Source organism: Heteronotia binoei, chromosome 5, assembly GCF_032191835.1.
Source record: "Heteronotia binoei isolate CCM8104 ecotype False Entrance Well chromosome 5, APGP_CSIRO_Hbin_v1, whole genome shotgun sequence".
NCBI classification, from domain to species: Eukaryota; Metazoa; Chordata; class Lepidosauria; order Squamata; family Gekkonidae; genus Heteronotia; species Heteronotia binoei.
Window position 1 is genome coordinate 90,098,433 of NC_083227.1, and position 22,404 is coordinate 90,120,836.

Consider the following 22,404-nt stretch of genomic DNA (forward strand, 5'->3'; position numbering starts at 1 on the left):
TGTTGATAGTACTGAAACTAGTACATGCATTTGATTCCTAACTTCCCCCCCTCCCTTTAGTTCAGAATGCCATAAGGATTCTGATCCTTTTGAACCTAAAAGAGCTGAGGTGTGTGTGAACGTAAGAAGAGCTTTACTAGAATCGGCAAAAAAAGCACTCCCTTGATTAGACAAAATTGTAAAGTTCTATGTGCTTGACTTCACTAGTGCCCCATATGTGGGGAAAATGGTGATAGAAAAGCAACTTTTATTTTATTTTATGAATGGAAGCTCTTAAATTTTAATTTCCCCATTAATTCAAATGTGGATTATGTCCTTAAAATAATGCCTTATTTTGAATTAGCAAAAAAGATATAGTTTTACTAGACTTCCAAAGTTGTATTTAATGTTTTCAATGTACCAATAAGAGCTAGATATTCAAAAGAGGAATTTTAATGTTCATTCACAACCTTGAATAGCAAATATTTGTTTTATTATTTCATGAGTATTCTGAATTTCATAGTAATACTACATTTTCTTGGAGAAATTATGGTAAGAGATCAATCAGTGTCAAATTTGTTGCTAACTTCTAAGACTAGGTTATTTAAAAAAAAAATTATGGCTCCTGAACAATAAATGCAGGAATTCATAGTTTTAGTATGTTTATCAGTGGATTGAAGTTGTTGAGTGGCACTGTGTTTTTCTTTCATGTTTTGTACTAACTTAAGTGCCTGTTCTATCTTTTAATTCTGATTAACCTGTTAGATATGGCAGCCTTGGGAGTGCAAATTTTTATGCTCAAAAGATTCAGGTTTTACTCTGGAAAAACGTTTTGTTTTTAATGTGGCTAATTTATATTAAACTATTTGCTAGCAAGTGTAATTCCTTAAGCAAATATTTGTTTTATTATATGCTATTATTGCTTTTATCAGTATTTAGGATTTCATGGTTAATATTACTTTTTCTTGGATAAATTATGATAAGAGATAATTAAACAACCTGCTGCTTTTTTAAAAATTTGAAATTCTTAATAATCCTGTGACAACCTTTTAAAAATATTTTTTCCAGTGTCAATTTACAGTATCTGGTTCTATGACAAGAATGACTGTCATCGAATAGCAAAACTCATGACTAAGTAAGTACAAGTTTGCAATATTGCCTGCCTGGTATTATAACACTGGTGGTAAAATTGTGCATACTTGCTATCAGTCACACTTCAAATTATATAATGCCATTATTTGCAATACTGTCTTGTTTTCAGATTTCCTTAATTCTGTATTTAGAACATGCACCACTTTACAAGATACACTGTATGAGATCACATTTTATTAAAGTCCACACAGAACATTTCTGTTCATTCACAGGCAGGTCAGAAATCATTCACAGATTTAACCGTAAATTCAAAAACTAACAAAATGTATACCAGAATAAGTGATCATGGGTCAAAGTTCACTTCATTAGATGCATAAAGTGTTCATCCATTAGACTGATGCACATATACTAAAAGTTGTAAACAGCAGATGTACGAGTAACAGATGTAACAAGACCCAGGATGCGATCACACGTACTAAATAATGCACTTTCAGTCAATTTGCAGTGCACTTTCCAGCTGGATTTCACTGTGTGAAATGGCAGTATCCAGTTGGAAAGTGCATTGAAAGTGGATTGAAAGTGCATTATTTAGTGTGTGTGATCGTAGTCTCTGTCACGATTTGAGTGGGTGAGAACCACTCATAAGTCAGAGAGACAGACAGACAGAACCTTTATTGGCATAACAACCTCTCATAAGTGTAGATACATAGTCAAAGTAGGATAAAAGTAAAATCATATGTAATGTGGAAAATGCAGGGTGAAATTCCAATGATATGATCACAAGACCTAACAACATTAGCTGCACCATCTTGGTCTCATTCTCCAATGTAATGAATGTCTATCATGAATCAACAATGCCTTTCTACTTTGAATAAATGGTAAATCCCTAGGCAAACCAAAGAACAGACAAAATTCTGACTGTAAAAATTATGATATTCGGGAACAAATGAACATTTTAATCTTCCAGGTCATTCTGTTGCTGATCTGTAGCTCATCAGTGACTTTTAGAAGACCAAGTGGAGCATCCCAAGCTTAATACTGTATCTCCCCCATCCCGCCTTAGTGTGAACAAGAACTGCTCACTGTAGGTGTTGATGGCATATTCTGCCCCTTTACAGATGTTGGTTAGTTCTGCTACAATTATTCTAGTTGGGTCTGCTTTCATATTCTACCCTGTACTTTCTTAGATTATACCTGATTTTGTTTATACTATTACTTTGTCTATCTATCTGCAGTTGGGAGATACTCTCACTGGATTACTTTTTCCATTGGATCCTTATGTCCCTAGAAGAGTGTTATGTTCTACTGGTTGTAATTTACTGGTGATCTCTGGCCCTAGAGAGGGCCAGGATCTTTTCAGTCCTGGCCCTGACCTGGTGGAACATTAGAGAACATAAGGGCCCTGTGAGATCTTTTGCAGTGTGTTTGTTTGTTTAATCAGATTTATATCCCGCCTTTCCCTGATGGGATCAGGGCATTTTGCAGGACCTAAAAATGTTCTGCCAGGCTTTCAGTTACAGTGCCAAGCTGGCACCTCCCTCTCCTGCCTCAACAGGGTTCCCCCCTCCCCCCCCCCCATGCCATGTCCAGAAATCTGGATTAGAATAATATTAGAATAATAAGATGCCATTGGGTTTTTTGACCTATTTGAGTTAATTGATTTTATTGGTTTTATATGGTTGTATTTATTAGTCATTATTGTAAATTGCCCAGAGCCCAGCACTAGCCAGGATAGGGATATTCATTAAATTGAATAAATAAGTATAAACGTGAATTCCCTCAGGACTGAATACTTACATAGGATTCTTATTTCACTAAGATGCTAATTTTCTGCCGCCAAGCATTTCCTCTCTGCTCTGGCTACTGTATGAAAACGGATTACTATATGCATTGTACCTCTTCATCCTGATTTCTTTTATTGCAACACCCTTTCCAACTGGGATATAAGGACTCGGAGATCTCTATTCCAACTCAAATCTGACAAAGGGAGTTTTAGTTATCAAAAGCTTATACCCCCAAAATCCTGTTGATTTTTAAGATACTACTGGACTTGGCTACCTTCTAAAACTATATCACAAGAAGCTCATTTTCCCTAGCATCCTTGGAAACAAAGCTGTGGAGTGATTGACATCTTCTGTGATTGTTATGATAGCATCTTTTGTCTTTCCCATGAGCTGTTAGTTATATAGCCTGATACTTATGAAATGACATTTTCTGCTTTGGAGCTCAGCATTTGTCAAGCATGTATTCAGATTTTTAATTCGAATAGAGCATCCCTTTCATGGGAATATAATATTATGAGTAATAAAATCACAAATCATGTACAGTGTTTTCTCCTCTATTATAGAGTGGTACAGGAAGAAGCTCAGCGATCACAGGATAGAAAAAGTCCAAGCAGAACTAATGGTTGCAGTGAAAACAGGTCAATTGATATCCTAGAGATGCTTAGCAAAGCCAAGGTTGAATATGACCGGGTAAGGAAAGGTTGTGTGTGGTTCTTTCTTTTTAAAAAAAATCACACTAGAAATTGTGTGCAATTGATCTCAAGTGTAGCCAGGTCAGGTTCTGACTATGTATTTTGGTATGTAGTATAGACCTGTCTTGCAGACTTACTCCTTTATAACTGTATCATACTTGTTCAGTGATTTCTTGCTTGAGGAATTCATTCTTCCTCATGTAAACTATTTTTTTCTATCTGTAGCATTTGCAAAATCAGGCTGTAGTGTTCAGTTTCCCTCACAATAGATAAGCATTTTCCTCCAGGTACCATACTATAGAAAGCAGAAATAGGCTCCTGCAAAGCAATTTTTAATTTACATTTGCTTGCTTTAAAATAAATCAATGTCCATGGACACTTGTGCTACAGGTATACTTGTACAAACTTGGTTAAACCTCAAATAATTTAGAGAAAACTTTTGAAGTTCTCAGTTTAAGTGCTCTCTAGTAAATGTAGGCTCGATGTTAGTCTCCAGAGAATCTTCCTGTGAGTTCCTACATTACAAAGCAATCTGTTTTCTTTCTCCTTCCCCAGACTCGCTGAGCAAAATAGAATGAGCAGTGAATCACCATAGGCCATGCATCATAATCTTAGAATGCTTTGGGGGATGTTGAATCATGAAGCTAAAGGCTTTCAGCTTCCCCAGAACAACAATTTTAGGTACACAAAAGTCTGTCCAAGCTCAAATCACATGCCTTCATTTAAAAACCAAAGATCCACCTAAGATTATTTTTAAGAATAACATAATAATGTCAAGATCAGACTAACACAGTATGTACCCTAATGACAGTGGCTGCAAAATTGCAAGGAGAAACTGTGAGACAATCTTTTGACAGCTGTGGTTACTTTGGAGAGAACAATAGCTTATTTGTGAAAGAGATGCAAATGTGGTTTTCCTCAGTATTTTATGTTTGTTTGGAATTTCTCCATTCTACCTTTTAATAACCTTGTTTTTGGACTGTAATTTATTCTGTATAATACAAAGTTGCCAAAAGTTTCTTATGCCTTTCCTATGCATGTTGGGCGAAAATCTAGTAGTTCAGTATTTTCCCCATTACTACCCAGATTTTCAAATGGGAAGACAATGTCTCCCTCCCCCGAAACACTCAGGATAAAGATGAATTCCTTCAAGATAGCAGACATAGTTAGTCCCGTGCTTGCCGTTCCAGATAGCACAAACCAGTCTTGTTTTCCTTACTCCTCCTGAAAGTAGAAATGGTGGATGAGAGAATGGAACTGGAACTTGGCAAGGAGCAAGGAAAAAATGAGTGTCCTATTAAAAAAGAGAACGTTTAGAAAAAGGGCCCTTGACTTTAAGAAGACTGAGTGAAACTGCTAAAAAGAGAAGCCAGACTGCTTTCTTTATAATGCTGTTAAATGCACAGGTGTTCCTTTTGAAAATTTGGCAATTGAATGACAAAAACTACATTGAGAAATCTGACTCTCCTGTAAAGTTGTCAAAAACTTGGTTTCTGTTTAAATCAGTAGGATCCTCTTCCACTTTCTCTAGAAGGCTAATCAAGATATAGGTCAGGGTAAATTACTACAACTGATTAAAAAGTTTACACCACCCTATAAGCTCAGAGCATTTTTCAACTATTATGCTACTTTAAGGGTCTGAATGTGGTAAGCAGAAGATCAGGGTGCACATTGTGTCCCATACACTGAATAACTCCTACAGTTATAATAATATCCCTTAACCATAGCTATTATATTTGTGTTCAGAGGTGATGTTCAGTTTCAAAAAGTATTTCCAGTTGAAAAGAATATACATTTGTAGTAAAAGGAAGGCAGTTTAGGATTGGATCCTCTAATTCCTTTCCAAGACTTCCTCTAACAATGAGGGACTTCATTCAACAACACCCCTCTTCTCTTTTTTCCAATCAGAAGACACCTTCCTACATTAGAAAAACTCATTCTCCATTGGAGGAATGCTTCCTCATATGAAGAAAGACCTGGCAGAAAACAGTCACAGGACCCAAGCATTCAGAAACACACTTTTTTTTAGTGTAGATTAGTGGCTTATATTATTTAGTCATAGCTCCTTCCTATTGTTGCATTGTCAGTTTAATATGCTTTTCACCAGCGGTGGTAGTTGTGGTCATTATTGAACTGTGTATTTCATATCTCTTTCTCTGCCAGTTATCCCAAGGCCCTTCACTTAATATATGAATTTGCATTTTAGCATTTAAGGGGGGGCGGACTTATCTCCCCAGTATATTCCAGATGGATCATAAAGTAATCCTTCTGTGCAGCCCACATGAATTTGGCAGAGAGTCCGCATGAGAAGGGGCAAAAGAGGAGTGAGAAAAGAGATTTCATAAAGGCCTGACTGATTTAATCTTTTATTCTAAATCAATTTAATCCTTCAAATACACACTACATCCATTCCATAGGTGAGAATGAATGAATTTGGTGATTTTTGTTTCCTTAATACTGCTGCCTTATGGTTAACTTGTTTCTCTTCACAATCTTATCGTAACCTCTGATTTAACACATATAGTTATGATACTTCAGAATTCAATTAGTAAACAGGAAAATTGGTAGGGGTATTTAAGGCCACTATTTTGAAACTGCTTTGAAATCTTAAGCTTGTGGAGGCAGCATGGGGTGGGGTGGGGGGCAGAAGAAGAAGAAAATATGATGATATTAGATTTATACCCCACCATACACTCTGAGTCTCAGAGCGGCTTACTCCTTTACCTTCCCCCTCCAACAGACACCCTGTGAGGTGGGTGGGGCTAAGAGAGCTCTCACAGAAGCTGCCCTTTCAAGGACAGCTCTGAGATAGCTATGGCTGACCCAAGACCATCCCAGCAGCTGTAAGTGGAGGAGTGGGGAATCAAACCCGGTTCTCCCAGATAAGAGCCTGCACACTTAACCACTACAACAAACTGGCTCTCCAGTTAGGTCATTCTGTCCACAGTTCATTTTAAATCTGTAACCATCATGAAGAAACTGAAAGCAGGACTTAATCTCTTCTTATGTATTTGTTTAGGCACATAAAAGGGAAGTGATGTTGATAGGTTCCCATTTGCTGATGAAGCTCTATGGTAGTAGTGAACTTGGTTTTCTTATACTGATTTGCTAACTTTTGATGTAGATAGACTGAAATTTTCCCATCAGTGGAAGCTCTGTTGAAATGACTGCATCCTAAATGGTACACTCAAAAGATTTAAAGTGGCAGGTCTTTTGAACCATGAAGCTGAATCATCATTTATTTTAGTGCTGTTAGTATATCAGCCTGATGTCTGAAAACATGCTGGGATGTGCACTACACAAGCTAATTTTATCATTATTCTCTGCTCACCTTGGCAAAGTTAGCTTTCACTAGAGGATGCATCTCTTAATTGTGTAATGAAAATGATGTAACACTCCACATTTATTCACTTGGGTATTGCAAATGACAAGGATATATTTACCTAACCTGAGCCTGGTGAACTGATTAGCCTGAAGCTGGGTGATATAGCCATGATCTTGTCCATTTTTTCCCATAAAGTGATTTCTTTCTCAATATAGTATTGTCTCTCATAGCATAGATAGGACTTATAGCTTTGCATAGTAGGATTGCATAAGTGGGCCTTATGATCTTGGGAGAGGAAACAGGAGGGGAGAGCTGTAGCTAGGATTGTACTGTTTCCAGTGCAGGGACCTTTGTGGGGCACCTCCAGGGGGTTGCTAAGCTTATATATAAAAGAACTCTGCTTAGTCTGAACTGGAATTTGAGAGATTTACGTAGTTTTGTTTTTTTAGACTCAGAAGAGCGATTTAAGTTGTCGAGTGCTGCAAAGTACAAAGACTGAAAATATGGAGATTGCAGAGCTTGGATCATCAGTGTTACAAATGCAAGACCATGTAAGTTCATTTAAAGCAAAAGTACTATGACATTTGTTCACTTTTATGATGTATGTAGTATGTTCATTTTCTGGCTCTGATGTGGAGATCTGCTGTATTTGACCTTGGAGTATCTTGCATAGTACTGCTGTTGTTTATACACAGAGTGAATTTTAGGGGGCCACACAGGTGGCTCTAGCCCTGATTCTGGTAACATTTGTGGCAGTGGTGGGAGTGATTGGTGATTACCTGCACATTGTATGTGCGGGTTAACAAAATCCTTAATAAAAAAGTAGTATAATTTAAGATGTTGGCTGATGAGAACACACTGGCAGTGGTTTAATTTAGTAGTTAGCTAAAGTAGAGCCTTTACCAAGAAGCAAGGTAGAAATCCTAGAAACAAATATAAAATTAAGTGGTAGAAAACAATAACACAGTGAACAGGTCTTGTGGGATTACTGTGATTATTTGTGGCTACTAATAGTACCATCTAGTGGAAGAAAGAAGAGATGCATAAGAGGTTTTTATTTATCTGTTTTTGAAAGGGCTTTAGGAATATTCTGCCTTGTACCATTAAGAAAATTTTCTGCCATCGATATGAAGGGTGTCAGAAGAAGGATGCTTCAGTTCCTCAACTGATGTATTTTGTCAAGGATGGTTTCCTCAGTTTTTTAGTACAGTAATGTGCATCAGGCTAGGCATGATTATGTTTGACGTCCCTTTCTTCCTGTTGACCACTCACCAGTTTGTTCCTTCCCTGGCTCCATGTGCAGAGCATCTGTCTGTTTTGGGTGTGTGTGTATCACGTATCTGGAGCCTGAGAGAGGTGGGCCATTGGACATCTCATACTGAAACACACCTCATTCATGTGGCCTAGGTGATGACAATCTGGTCTATGCCTTCTTGTCTAATCTGACTGGTAGATGAATTCCCAGCTGGATTTAGCCACATAATCCTGAGCTAGGCCTGTAGACACAGAAAAGTTCCTGAAGCAGGAAGAAAAGAGGTCCTTTTTCTGGTCAGTAAGCAGAGCCAAAAACTGGGAGGACTTCCTCTCCAAAGAGGGAATAAAGTTCTGTTAGATCTGCATCCTGAAAGGGAAATGGAGTTACTTTTGCTTCCTGTCTGCTGTCCCAGAAATAAACAAACCAACTTCCCAGTTTGTTGTAGTTCTGTGGGGACTAGGGTGAATCTTTTGAACTATTTATTTAGAATAGCCTATGTGTATTTTTACAAATGCGTAAAAATTTTGTGAGGCTTAACCTGAAAAGTTGTTGGCTGATGGTTCCATCATTCCAAGTCTCTAGATAAAAAGTGACAACTCAGATATGTTTTGCTGATTCACAGTTTTTTATTTTAAAAAGCTCTTTATAAAAATATAAAATGAATTTCTGATATTTAGTATTTAGATATTGATCTGTAGTTTGTCATAAGTCTCTGTGGTTTTAACTGTTATGGGAAGGACCTTGAGTATAATTTTAAAAAATAAATACAGCCAAATGTGAATTAAAATTAATGTCAAAAAATTTAGCCAAGGTAAGCATTAGCCATGTTAAGGCTTGTTCAATCTAATTTTATCATAATACACTCTATATTTCTTTTCATATTAACACAGTAATCTCAAAGCACTTAACATTAAAGCTAAGCAAATAAAACTTTAACATAAGATTTACAATATATAATATTACTAATTGTAAGTGAAGCTGGATCCAGGCATGAAGGAAGATAACTGGCCACTTCCTCTTCTAGTTTCAGTCTAAATAACAATTCTTACATATTAGTAACACTCATAGTTCAAAAATACATTTAACTAGGATGTATAGGGGTTTTCTGTTCTTTTTCAAAAATAGTGTATTTATTCAAATGTAATAAATGTTAGCAAAAGCTAAGACCCTTTATAAATCTTCTGTTCAGATGACACTGAAACTCTATTTCTTTTTGTACAAGCTGATTCTTCTGTTCTAGAGCGTTTGTATTGGAAGAGTATGGGAGAACTGTGTACAATTTGTTTTTGTATTTATAGAACTGAATTGCCTTTACCTCCTCTCTTTCTAGTCATGTCCATCCATCCATAAACATCTGACAGTAGAAGAATTGTTTGGAACTTCAGTATCAAAGGATACCCCTGCAATTCCTTATTACAACCCAGAAAGAACAGAGAAGTTACAGAATGATGCCTCGTGCAGAGAACACAATTTCCTCTTACCTTTTTCATTTGAGCAGTCAACAGTGATCCATCAACCTCTGGGGAAACTGGATGGCCCAGGCTTCAAGAGTAGCACTTGTACTTTACTGCAGCAGGAATGTGTGCCTCCCTTGCTAATTGCTCCACCTCCAGTTTCACAGCCTGAGATAAATAAGGTTTCAAACTGTACTGTGCAACTGAGTCCTGTCCTTAATTCAGCCTCTGTAGTAGAAGCTCCTTCTGTTCAAATGCTTCAGAGTCTGCATACAAGCAATAACATAATGCAAGTAATGCAGCAAACAACCAAGCAAGTGTCTTCATTTGGGAGTCAGCCACCATCTGACACTAACCATGGTCCACAAAATCTAATTCCTAGTCAAAACCATTTTATCACATCTTTGGCTGCAGCAAATACAGAAGCTTCAAATGTAACTCTTCCAAATGTGGACCTTCTTCAAAAACTCAGGTTGACTCCACAACATGACCAAATGCAGCAATCACTTAGTAAAACTCCAGCAGCCTCTAACTTTTCTTCTACAGTTAACCAACTTGCAACACCAGATTGTTTCAAGGAATCTCACATGAAGCAGCAAGCTCTGACTGGTAAAATGCTTCCACCTACCCAGGTAATGAGTGGATTGAAATATATTGTGGTTCTCTAGCAAAAGTGCAAATGCTGTGACAAATTGAGAAACACCTATTAAAATCAATGCAAAACTCATTTTGATAGTAGAAACCTTCGAAGCTTTCTGCCTGAAGCAATGACAATAGGCCTGATATAATGTCTGTCTTCCTGTCTTCAAGTTTGGCTCTGTGGAAATTGCTGAGCCTCTTGAGCATCAGTTGCATGCTACTGCTCTAACTTTTAATAGGACATCGCTTTTGATGTAGGACCTTTATTGGTAGATTGTCCTTTTTCTTTTTTTTAAGCAAGCCATCAGAATGCGTATGATTTAGCAGGAAAAATATAACTGTGTAAGCTGTGGCAAAGTAATTATTCATATAGTGTATTTATTTTTCATTTGCAGACTACACAGCAAGGTAAAGAACTCGAGACGTTTCCACATCCCAAAGCTTTGTCCAAGGCAAACCAAGTATGTATTTAAATTCTCATGTCCTGTGCTTCTGTCATCAGCCTTCTACCTTTACAGAGCCTTGAATCATTATACCTGGAATCCAGTTCTTTCATTCTAGTTTATGGCCAGGTCTCCTAGAAGACGAAGAAGAATTGCAGATTTATACCCTGCCCTTCTCTCCGAATCAGAGACTTGGAGCGGCTTACAATCTCCTATAGCTTCTCCCCCCACAACAGACACCCTGTGAGATGGGTGGGGCTGAGAGGGCTCTCACAGCAGCTGCCCTTTCAAGGACAACTTCTACCAGAGCTATGGCTAACCCAAGGCCATTCCAGCAGGTGCAAGTGGAGGAGTGGGGAATCAAACCCGGTTCTCAGATAAGAGTGCACACACTTAACCACTACACCACACTGGCTCTCCTACACCTTACATGTGTTGGTATTTGGGCTGAATAAGGACCTTTCTTGACCGCTTTCATTCTGGAACTTATGGGGATTAGTTGGATGCCTTCTACTGTAGTAATACAACTTTCTGTTTTTTCCCCAAACTAAACCATAATAAGATTTGCTTTGTAAAAGCAGATGAACACAGTCTATACTGGTTAGAAGCAGCTGCACTTAGCTGTCATGATAAAAATGGCTTGCTTAAACTGTTGTTTATACAACAAACTTTGGTTAGTCTACTGGACATAAGCAGCAAATTCCTTTTGAAACATAAACCCTAGTTTGTCTGTTTCATGTTTATATGTCCTCCCACTATCTGTTCTGCACTGCTGTCTCTGTGGCCATATGGACATGAGCACTACTGAACCAGCTGTTTGCTCAGGCACAACAACAAACTAAAATTAATACCAACAGAGGCTAACGAACTACAGGCTGGTCTGAAATTAAGAAACAGCGGTTTGTTGGAACATCAGCACTTACATATCACAACTGATCCAGTTTAATTTTGATGAAGCCATGGCTTATTGTGGTGTCTGAATGTGGCTAGTTATGGCTGCATTCCACCAGTAAAATGACACTTGTTCACAGTTCCCACTGGAAACAAGCCAGCAAGTTTGCTCATGACAAACACAGTGAATGATCCATAACTAGGGATGAGCACAAACCAAAAAAATGCAGTTCACAGTTCATGGTTGAACCATGAACTGAACCAAGAGGTTCATTCATGAACTAAATCAATTTGTAGCCCCGTAAACTCTGTTAGAAGGGACCTCAGTCCCTTTAAACAGGGTTTGCAGAAAGTCTGAAAAACAGGTGAGCAAAATTTAAAGGGACTGCACAAGACATCCTGAAAAGGCTCTTTAAAGTTTAAAGCAGGGGTGCCAAACTCATTTGTTTGGAGGGTCGGATCTGACACAAGTAGGACATTGTGGAACTGGGCCATATAAAATGTAATGTGAGGTAGTGGAGATATAAACTTTATAAAGGACACAGGCAAACACAATTGAAGATATTATTTTTTAACTTAAAACTCTTGCAATATTTTGTTTAAAATGGAAAGGTGGGAGAATAGTGGAATTAGATAATGCAGTTTTTAAAATAAAGCATCAAGAAAAATCACAAGCATCATAGCAGAAACTTAAAATATAAAATGTTCTCTCTTCCCCCTGGAATCTACTCAGGTTGGCAGTGGCTCTCCAGTGTAATATCCCCCTTTGGCTGTGGGTTCCAAGGTTAGAGTACTCGCCAGATCAGGTCCATTCAGTGGAGACAAGCTGGCTCAAAGCATCAACCCTTTATTTGCAAGTCCAGGAAGTATGAGTATCAGCTGACTATAGGAATGCTGAAAAGTGAAACTGATCTCCACTCCATTGAAACACATTGCAGCACAGACAAAGTTGCAACTTATGGAATGGATTTTCCATTAAGGTCCCTGGGCCCTATCTATCTGGGCACAGAGACCTTAATGGAAAATCCATTCCATGTTTTCCTTGCAGCTTTGCTTCCTGCTGCAGCTGGCAAAGATAGAGCAGAGAACTTTGTCAGCCTCAAAGCTTCAAAGGATGAGGACAGGAGGGGGAGAAAAGAGCCCCTGGATGAGATGGTTCTGCCCCGGGGGCCAAACATTTGATACCTGTGGTTTAAAGGGACTGCACAACTGTTAGCAAAGGTTTGATAGAAACCTGAAGGGAAACTGCTTTAAAGTTTTGTGGAAGTTCATGAGTGGTATTTCATCATGAACTTCAGTTTGCAAACAACAAACAGGGCAAAATGCATGATTAATTTTGTTTCATAATTCGTGTCCATCGCTATCCTTAACTGTCAGATCTTTAACCACTATGCAGAATGAAGAATGATTGTAAACATGAAGCAACAGAGACATTTCAGAAACTACTGATTACCGTATTTTTCGGACCATAAGACGCACTCCCCCCCCCCCCAAAATGGGGGGAAAGTGTGTGCGTCTTATGGAGCGAAGGTACCTTCCTGGGGGGGGTGATTCGTTGCCTCCGCCTCTAATCCCAGCGCTTCCCCCGCGCCTGCCTGCCTGGTTCCAGCTTCTTCCAGCAAGCACTGGGATCCCTCCACGCTGCCCCCACCGCAAACCCAGCGCTTCGCGAGCGCCGGCTGCAGAGAGGGCAGCGTGCTTCCTCCGTGTCTGTCTGCCTGGCTTCAGCTCTGATGCTTAAAGCAAGTGCTGGGATCGCTCCCTCCGCCCTCCGATCCCAGCGCTTTCTTTAAGCATCAGAGCTGAAGCCAGGCAGACAGGCACGGAGGAAGCACCCACCCCCTCCGCAGCCGGCGCTCGCGAAGCGCTGGGTTTGCGGTGGGGGCAGCGTGGAGCGATCCCAGCGCTTGCTGGAAGAAGCTGGAGCCAGGCAGGCAGGCGCGGGGGAAGCGGCGGGATCGGAGGCAGCGGATCACCCCCCAGGAGGAAGGTGTGTCCTATGGACCAGAGCGCCGTATAGTCCGAAAAATATGGTAACTTTTTCCATGCATCAAAGAGAATCTTAATAACCTATAATTATCTCATAGCAGGGAGTGTGTGTGTTGTATGAATGTTTAAGAATAGCTGATGTCATTGGTGTGTGCATTGCTTTTAAATCATGTTTTGTATAGGTTGCTTCATGGTTGCTTTTAATTGTGAACATATGAAACATTTCCTGTTAGCTCTAGATACACATCTAGGTCTTAGTCCTTGATGTTTTGAATGAATTTGGAGTTAAAAATTCTTAAAATTAAAACCCTTGTAATAACTTGTATCCAAGTACTCATTTGTGTTACGCTCTAGGATTGTGGGAGTCCCTGCAAAATGTGTCCTTCCTGTACTATTCCAGGACATGAGAAGCCAGTGAAAGAGTGACCTCCTGTTTCCAGGGTCATCTCTTCTGGCTTCTTCCCAGAAGAGGTGGGAAGAATGCATGCTACAGTTATCCCTACACTGTGAAGATAATGTTGGAGAAACCTTCGTATATTCATGTAGCACTTCAAAAATTGTATGTATTACTGTCTTGTTTCTTGACTTTGGTAGGTAGCTTCCCCACAGTTTGTTCCAGCTACAACCACAATGGCATCTTCAGTCCTCTTGTCACCTAGTGTTTTCCAGCAGTCATCTGTAAAATCGTCTGAAATAGAAAGCAAAGTTGGCTCTTCTTCTCCTCTTACGCTTGGAGTCACAGAGGTTCAAACATTACCTCCAACAATTCTCAATAAATCTCAGCTTCAAGAAACTTTAATACATCTAATAAAGGTACTGCTGTGACTTAAATATGTAGCCAATGCAGAATGAAAAGCCACATAGCTGTGTTTATGAATAACATTTGGCATAATAAAGAAGGCTGACTACCATGGTCACTGTTGAGATAAGTATTAGATTATTAGCAAGTAGCTTCTAATAATATAAGTTGCAGTTCAAGCACTGTTCCAGAGACTTAGCAAAAATATTAACAGAAAAATGAAGTGAATATCATTAATCCTGTTAAGTAACATAAATCTATTCTCCAGTTGGATTATTGACCTTTTAAAAGTGACATCTGTTGGGGATAACACTTCAGAGATCTAAATCTGTTCTTTATAGTGTCACTGCAGGTGTGCATTTGGATTCTGTGCCTGCACTGAGCAAATGGGCTAGATTGTTTCAAACAAGTCTGCATGTGCAAGGGAGGTGGTGACCTTTGCTGAATCTCCTCCTCCTGAGACAGCTGTCCCACTCCCCTCTCATGCTGTTCCTGTGGGCCCCCCACGCCCCCCAAGAGCAGGTTTGGGGGTGTATTTTGAACTTAAGGAGGAGAAAGGTGAGAAAGCCACATTCTAAAATCTAACTGCCCATGGTAAATTTCAATGGACCCAAGGTCATAATTTGGGACTTTCCAGAGCCATTAGGTCTGCAGCTTTTGGTAGGAAGTGTGTGTGTGTGTCATGTTTTGCATATCAGGACATAGAAATTAAGCTGACAGAGTGCTTTTAATATATTTACTTTCATTTGCAAGGCTGCTTTGTGATTCACAGTATTTACTGGTACTGTTATAACCTATAGGACTGAATAATGTTAAGTGGATTGTTCAGCCCTTCATCATCACTAGTGTTGCAAACCTTTGTGCTACATCAGTACACTCCAGTTCTTTCTACGCTATTGGTTAGTCTCGCAAATGGGAGTACAGATCTAAAAATAACAGGCCATCAAAGCATAGTACCCCAGTAATAGAATTGTTAGGACTAAAACAGGCCCATATTAGAGCATATAGTCAGCTTTGTAGCCTGTGTTTTGTTTCTTTGTTGTTTTTTTTCTGCACAAGCTGCTGTTTCTTTTTCCTGCTGAAATCACAAGTGAAACAAAGAAACTTGCTGACTATGAAGAGGTGGGGGACAACCTCAGTGAAGAGAGTTAAACTGTCAGCAATTTTACTTTGTAATTACAGTCATGTGGCACTCTCAGGTTGCTACCATTGGTCTTGAGAATGCTCTTTGTATTACCTTGAGCTTATATGAGCACCAATTTTGATGTAAGAAAAAGGACTATAACATATGACCTGTGTGATCACTTGCTTGATCAAACCAAGCATAATTTGAACCATGATTAATTTTTTAAAAGTTCTGGTCTGGTATGATGGCTGCAAGGATGAGGGTTCAAAATGCAAACATTGAGGCATGAAAAATGCGATTTGATCAGCATATTCAGAAGTAGGTTCTTATAAAACAACAGCATTGTCTATATCTTTTTTTCTTTCTTCCTTTGTAAAATTACTATATTGATGTAGAATTAATAGCACAGAATACATAAACTATCTGTTTTTAGAGGAAAATCAGAAATATTAAATACTGTTGAAACTTGGCTAACAACTCTGAAGTTGCTTAGGATGACAGAACATAAAAGCAGTCCTGCTTGGTAAGATCAAAGGTCAATGGAGTTCCATTTCTCACATTAGCCAGACATCCCAGAAAAACATGCATGGATGCCAAATTAGGATAGGTCTGGACCAGCTCATGAACAAAAGGTTGTGAATCATTTTGACTGGTTTGTGGTTCACAGAGCAGTGTTTGCAAACTGAGGAGTCGCCATGAACTTCCACAATTTTTAAGGCAGTTCAAGGTGATTCATGAAGAGCAGAAAGCAGGGGATTAAATGGCTCTCAGCTTTCTACTTGCTGCTGCTTCTGGTGGGGAGCAGAAAGCAAGGAAGTTAAATGGCTCAGAGTAGAAAGCAGGGGTCACAAAATTATACAAACCAGTTCTGTTTGCGAACCATCGTGGTTCAGTCATAAACTGCAGAAATGAGGTCTGTGCCCTTCCCTAATGCCAAAGTCTTCCTGCTTCCTCCAAGCAACAGAATGTGATCCTCTCTTACAACCATGTAAGCAAGAGCCCATCACCACATCTTCTATCAGTGAATTCCATATAACTATGCATTACATGAAGTCCTGCCTCTTTTCCCCCTCCATGGACTGCCCATCAACTTCATCGAGTATCCCTGACTTCCAATATTATGGAAGGAGAAAAAGATCTTCATCGTGGTCTCTGTGCAGTCCCACACATGGGTCTTGCCGCAGGCAATGGATCCATACCTCGGAGTCTCCAATAGCTCGCCTAGAGTGTTTTTTGGCGTGCTTTTTGCTCGCCCTGGGGAGTAGGCATCGACTGCGCATGCCTGGAGCGAGCGGGAGGCGCCATTCCCACTCAGTTTCTTCCTTTCCGCCGTCCGGACAACACCTACCTTGCTGCGTTCCTCTCTCCTCAGCTCGTCTTCTCCTCAGCTCGTCTTCTCCATTTTATAAAATGTAAAAAAAAAAAAGCCCTCGTTTCTGCGCTTTCCTTTCCCTGTTTTTCTGCCCTCTCTTGTCCGGAGCATATGGAAGGGAAAATTACTTTCAAAAAGTGTTGAAGGTGTGGATCTAAAATCCCTACTTCAGACGGACATTCGTACTGTCTGCTTGGGTGAAGCTCATCGGGTAGATACTTGCCCTCATTGCGCCAGCTTCGGTAAACAGGCGTGAAAAAACTGAGCGGCCAGACTTCAAAGTTTTCTGCTTGAAAAATCTCTTTGGGCTATGCCCAGCTCTGATTTGCCGCCTCCCCCACACCGAGCAGGAGATTCGGCTTCGTCGGCTGCTCCTCAACTTCACAAGAAGCATAAGTCCAACAGGAGACCATCCAAGCACTCCGACACCGGCCACAAGGCTTTGAAGAAGTCTCGCCATACCGATTCGTCGGTCTCGGCTCCGAAGAAATCCCGTGATCCGACAAGGTCGACTCCGACAACTTCCCCGAGGGCTACCACTTCCACAACTATAGTGGCATCGATGGCGTCGGTTTCCACACACCCGGCTCCAATCCAACCTCTTGTTCCACCAGAGCTTTCGGCGCCCTCCGACATCATCTCCGATATGCCTCATCTCACTCCTCACTCCCCAGCTGCAGTCAAGATTATATCGGTTCGATCTCGCTCGCCCTCGGTCCATAGCATGGTGCCGTTAGACATCCTCAAACCCGACCCCTGTTCAGATCCGACTTTCTCTCAGGAGCATCCTCGGTCTTTGCTACAGGCTGGATCCTTTCAAGACATCGGAGTTTCTCCTCTCTGTAGAGAGTCATCGACACATGTTTCCATGCAACATGTCTGATCCCGCTCACCGGTTCGACGTCATGATTTCCATTCACGCTCTCCAGTCTACCGTGAATATCAGGACTATTGCCAGAGGGGTCGATATGAATATTCTTCAATCTCCAGATCGCCATCTCCCAGACACCGCCGTGTTTACCATCGCTACTCCCGTTCCCCCTCGGATGAGGGTTTCCATCACTCTTGGTACCGTGAATTCGAGGTCACATCCCACAGCCGTGATGTATCAACACGTCGAATCCGCGACTTCAAATCTCCTCGGTACTGTGAGCTTTCTCGAACCCGAGACCCGGAGTATCTCTTTTCTCAAGACCGTGAAGCCCTTAGAGCCCGTGAACCTCCTCAGTACCGAGAATCTTTTATACTCCGCACAGCTTCCGCCACCATATCTGCTGCTTCAGCCATGACTTCTACATCGGCCATGACCTCAACTGCCTTACAAGTACAGTCTAAACCTTCCGAGGAACATGCATCCACATCTGCACCTACCAAGCCTCTGACCTCTCCTACAACCGAGGAATCCCAATCCGACGGGGACAGCTCAGGCTCTTCTGATTTTGAAGATCCTCCTGGCTCTCCTGCCTTGGATTCCACGCAGCCAGCCTGTCTTTCTCCATCGGACGGTTCGAAGGCCTACCTTAACCTGATTACTACCATGGCTGAAGCCTTGAATGTTACCCTTCCTTCCGACTCACCCAAGGTTTCTGACATAGTCCACGATCTGGTTCGGGCAGATTTCCCAGTGGGGTCACTCCTACCTATGTTGCCAGTGCACTTGGAAGGGCTACGTGAGGCCTGGGACAAACCTGCTTCAATTCCACCTACTTCAAAGCACTTTGACTCCCTGTACAGAGTACACGCTCCTGATTCTAAATTTTTAGCCTCCCATCCTGCTCCAAACTCCATAATCGTGCACTCAGTGACTAAAGCCAAACCATCCATTCACCCTATCCTCCTGATCATGAGGGCTGGAAGTTGGACACCTTGGCTCGCAAGATTTACAACCTTGTCTCTACCAATTCCAAGGTTAATAATTACTTGGCTTATTTTGCGGCATATACATTTAATCTCGCCAACCAATTTACTCCTCTCATTCCTTCGCTGCCTGAAACTTCTCAGAAAGCTGCATCTAATTTAGTCTCTGAGCTATCACGGGTTTCGAAACAACAGATTAACACCATCAGACATGCCGTTTCCTGCTCATCTAGAGTTTTCACTTCATTGGTGGCATTGCGTCGACACGCTTGGCTGAGGTCAACCAACCTGCAACCGGACATTAAACAAAAAATCGAAGACCTACCTTTTGATGGTCTTGGCCTCTTTCATGCATCCACTGATGAGGTCCTCACTTTGGTAGATGACGGCCACAAAAGGGCGAAGCGCCTTGGAGTCTCTCAGCCAGCCTCTCAGCAGTTCAATCGACCTAAACCCTGGAGACCCTCTTTTCAGAGGCGTCAACACTCTCCTAAGCAATCTGATTACTGGAAGAGGACCCCCCCCCCCCCAACAAAAGCAACCCTTCCAACAGAGGCCACTCTCTCAGCAGACAAAGAAGTCTTCTCAGCCAGCCAAGCAGATTCTTTGACTCCCCTCTGCCTCCCACTCAACAACTTAATCCCTGCTATCAAACACATCTTCTCCCGTTCTATCTAACCTGGAGATCAATCACCACGGACTCTTGGGTGCTCACCATAATCCGCCTAGGTTACGCAATCGAGTTCGTTTTGCCACCTCACCACCACTACTTCACTGTTACTCCACCCTGCCCTCATCTCAAACAAGAGATTCTGGACGTGCTCCAAAAAATGCCATAGAACCTGTTCCTTCTCACCATCGGGGGACAGGCTTCTACTCACAATATTTCCTGGTGTCCAAGAGGGACGGGGGCAAGCGACCCATTCTGGATCTCAGGAGACTAAACAAGCAGATAGTCTACAGGAAATTCAGAATGGTCTCCGTCCAATCCATCCTTCCTCTAATTTCGCAGGATTACTGGATGGCATCCCTGGATCTCCAGGACGCTTATTTCCATGTGACCATCAGACCTCAGCACCGCAAATATCTTCACTTTGCCATGGGACATCATCACTTCCAGTATCGATCCCTCCCGTTTGGGCTGTCCACCGCACCCAGAGTGTTTGCGAAGTGCATGGCAGTAGTCGCAGCTGCCCTGCGTCTTCACAACATTCCAGTGTTCCCGTACATAGACGACTGGTTGCTCATCGCTCCCACAGCACATCAACTGGCGAAGAATCTCAAAACAACACTCTCTTCTCACCTCCCTGGGCCTGTGTGTGAATGCTACCAAATCTCACCTCACCCCAACTCAGGACCTACAGTTCATAGGTGCTCATCTCTGCACATCTCATCTAGTTTTCCTTCCCAGGGATCGTGCCCATACCATTATGTTCCTGGCCCAGGAGGTCATACGTACCCCAACGCAACCTGCAATCACCATTCAACATCTTCTGGGCCTCATGGCTGCAACAACCTCGGTTCTTCGATTCGCAAGACTACATATGCGGCATCTCCAGCTTTGGTTTGTTCGTGCCTACCATCCACATGTACAACCACAGAATACCATTCTCTACCTCAGAGGCTTCAGCTCTCCCTTGTCTGGTGGACAGTACAAGACAATTTACTTTGCGGAATGCCCTTTGTTCTTCCTTCTCCGTCTGTCATCGTGACTACAGATGCCTCCAAGTGGGGATGGGGAGCCCACTTAGAGGACAAGACTGTCAGGGGTTTGTGGACTGCGCCCGAGAGATCTATGTAGATAAACTGCCTAGAACTCATAGCCATTCACAGGGCTCTTCAATCGTTCCTTCCGTCTGTAATCAACCAACATGTCCAGATCACAGCTGACAATATGGCCACAGTTTTCTATGTGAACAAGCAGAGCGGTACCAGGTCTATCCGTCTGTGCCGCATAGCCATACTTCTTTGGGAATGGTGCATCAAAAACAGCATCTACCTCTGACTGCCATTCACCTTCCAGGGATAGAATGTCTTGGCCGATTCTCTCAGCAGGATTCGCATAGATGACCACAAATGGTCCCTCAATCCACGCTACTTGCATCACATCTTTGCATGCTTCGGGACTCCAAAAGTAGATGTTTTTGCTATGAAAGACAATTCGAAATGCCTGCTCTTTTATACAAGGAGAGGCAACAATGCTTCCTCCACAGCTTGAGGGACCTCTTCATTATCTTTTTCCACCATCCCCTCTAATTACCCAATCTCTACTCAAAATTGCTCGGGACAGTACAGACTTTATACTGATAGCACCATGGTGGCCACGGCAACTGTGGTCCATGAGACTCCTTCAAATGTCCCATCACAGTTATCGCCGCCTTCCCCTAGCAGACGATTTCCTCACCCAAGATCACAGCCAGGTATGGCACCACAACCCCCAAATTCTAGGACTTACGGCTTGGAGAATTCGGCCACATCTTTACCACCAAGAGTAGCAGAAGTTATCCTGAATGCTAGAAAACCTTCCACCAGGCGCTCATACCAGTGCAAGTGGAAGCGCTTCTGCTCCTTTGCATCCTCTCAACAACTTGATCCAGAGTCTGTACCTCTCCCTTCGATCCTGGAATACCTGCTGTCTCTACAGGTGTCGGGGCTCAGCTATTCTTCTTTAAAGGTTCACCTTTCAGCCATTTCGGTCTTCCACGAGCCTATTGACGGTCAGACTGTTTTCTCCCATAGACTGTCCAAATCATTCCTCAAGGGCATGTTGCACCTTCACCCTCCTATCAAACCGATTGTGCCAGTTTGGAGTTTGTCGTTAGTTCTTTCACAATTTATGAAACCCCCGTTTGAACCTTTGGCCACTGTGGACCTTAATCTTCTCTCTTGGAAGACTGCCCTGTTGGTTGCTCTCACTTCTGGCAAGCGGGCCAGTGACTTGTGTGCCTTCCGTTCTGACCCACCTTAAACAGTTTATCATAGGAACAAAGTGGTCCTGAGAACGGATCCTGCTTTCTTACCCAAGGTTGTATTGAAATTTCATATTCCAACTTCTACTTCATTGCCCACATTTTTTCCTAATCCTAAGGACTCTGGACAAAGAGATCTACACACCCTCGACGTGAGAAGAGCTTTGTTTTTTTACCTCTCGTAAACAACCATTCCATAAGGACCCTAACTTATTTGTGGCCTACGGCAATCCTCAAAGAGGATGCGAAATTTCTACCCAGAAACTCTCTAAGTGGGTATCCATTGCAATCCGGTTGTGCTATGAAGTTGCTAAGCAACCTTTACCTGAAGGCCTTAAGGCTCAGTCCACTAGAGCAGTCTAGACCTCGGCCTTCCTGGAGGGCATCTCCTTAGAGGACATCTGTGCTGCTGCATCATGGTCCTCGCCATCCACGTTCGTCTCACACTATGCCTTGGACGTTCATGCCAGACGGGACGCCTCCTTCGGCCAAGTGGTCCTCAGGTCCATCTTCCACTGAAATCACCCCAGGTGAGTGCACGCATACATTGTAAGTATGAAAATGTTTTTTTCTTGCCAGCACCCACTTTCCTTTTGACTTTCAGCTTGCTAGTCACCCATGTGTGGGACTGCACAGAGACCACGATGAAGATAAACAGGTTGCTTACCTGTAACTGATGATCTTCGAGTGGTCATCTGTGCAGTCACACACGCCCACCCAGCCTTCCCCTCTGCTGGC

General features: G+C 41.9%; 1 protein-coding gene across 1 annotated transcript in view; it reads left to right on the forward strand.

The window, feature by feature from the left end:
• The window catches only part of DCP1A (decapping mRNA 1A), a 40,987-nt gene that overhangs the window by 13,591 nt on the left and 4,992 nt on the right, over positions 1 to 22,404 (forward strand). The window contains exons 4-9 of the mRNA XM_060239796.1: positions 1,048 to 1,114; positions 3,419 to 3,545; positions 7,322 to 7,423; positions 9,458 to 10,213; positions 10,616 to 10,681; positions 14,138 to 14,356. Coding sequence (XP_060095779.1) covers positions 1,048 to 1,114; positions 3,419 to 3,545; positions 7,322 to 7,423; positions 9,458 to 10,213; positions 10,616 to 10,681; positions 14,138 to 14,356 — 1,337 coding nt within the window. The remainder of the gene's footprint in view (positions 1 to 1,047; positions 1,115 to 3,418; positions 3,546 to 7,321; positions 7,424 to 9,457; positions 10,214 to 10,615; positions 10,682 to 14,137; positions 14,357 to 22,404) is intronic.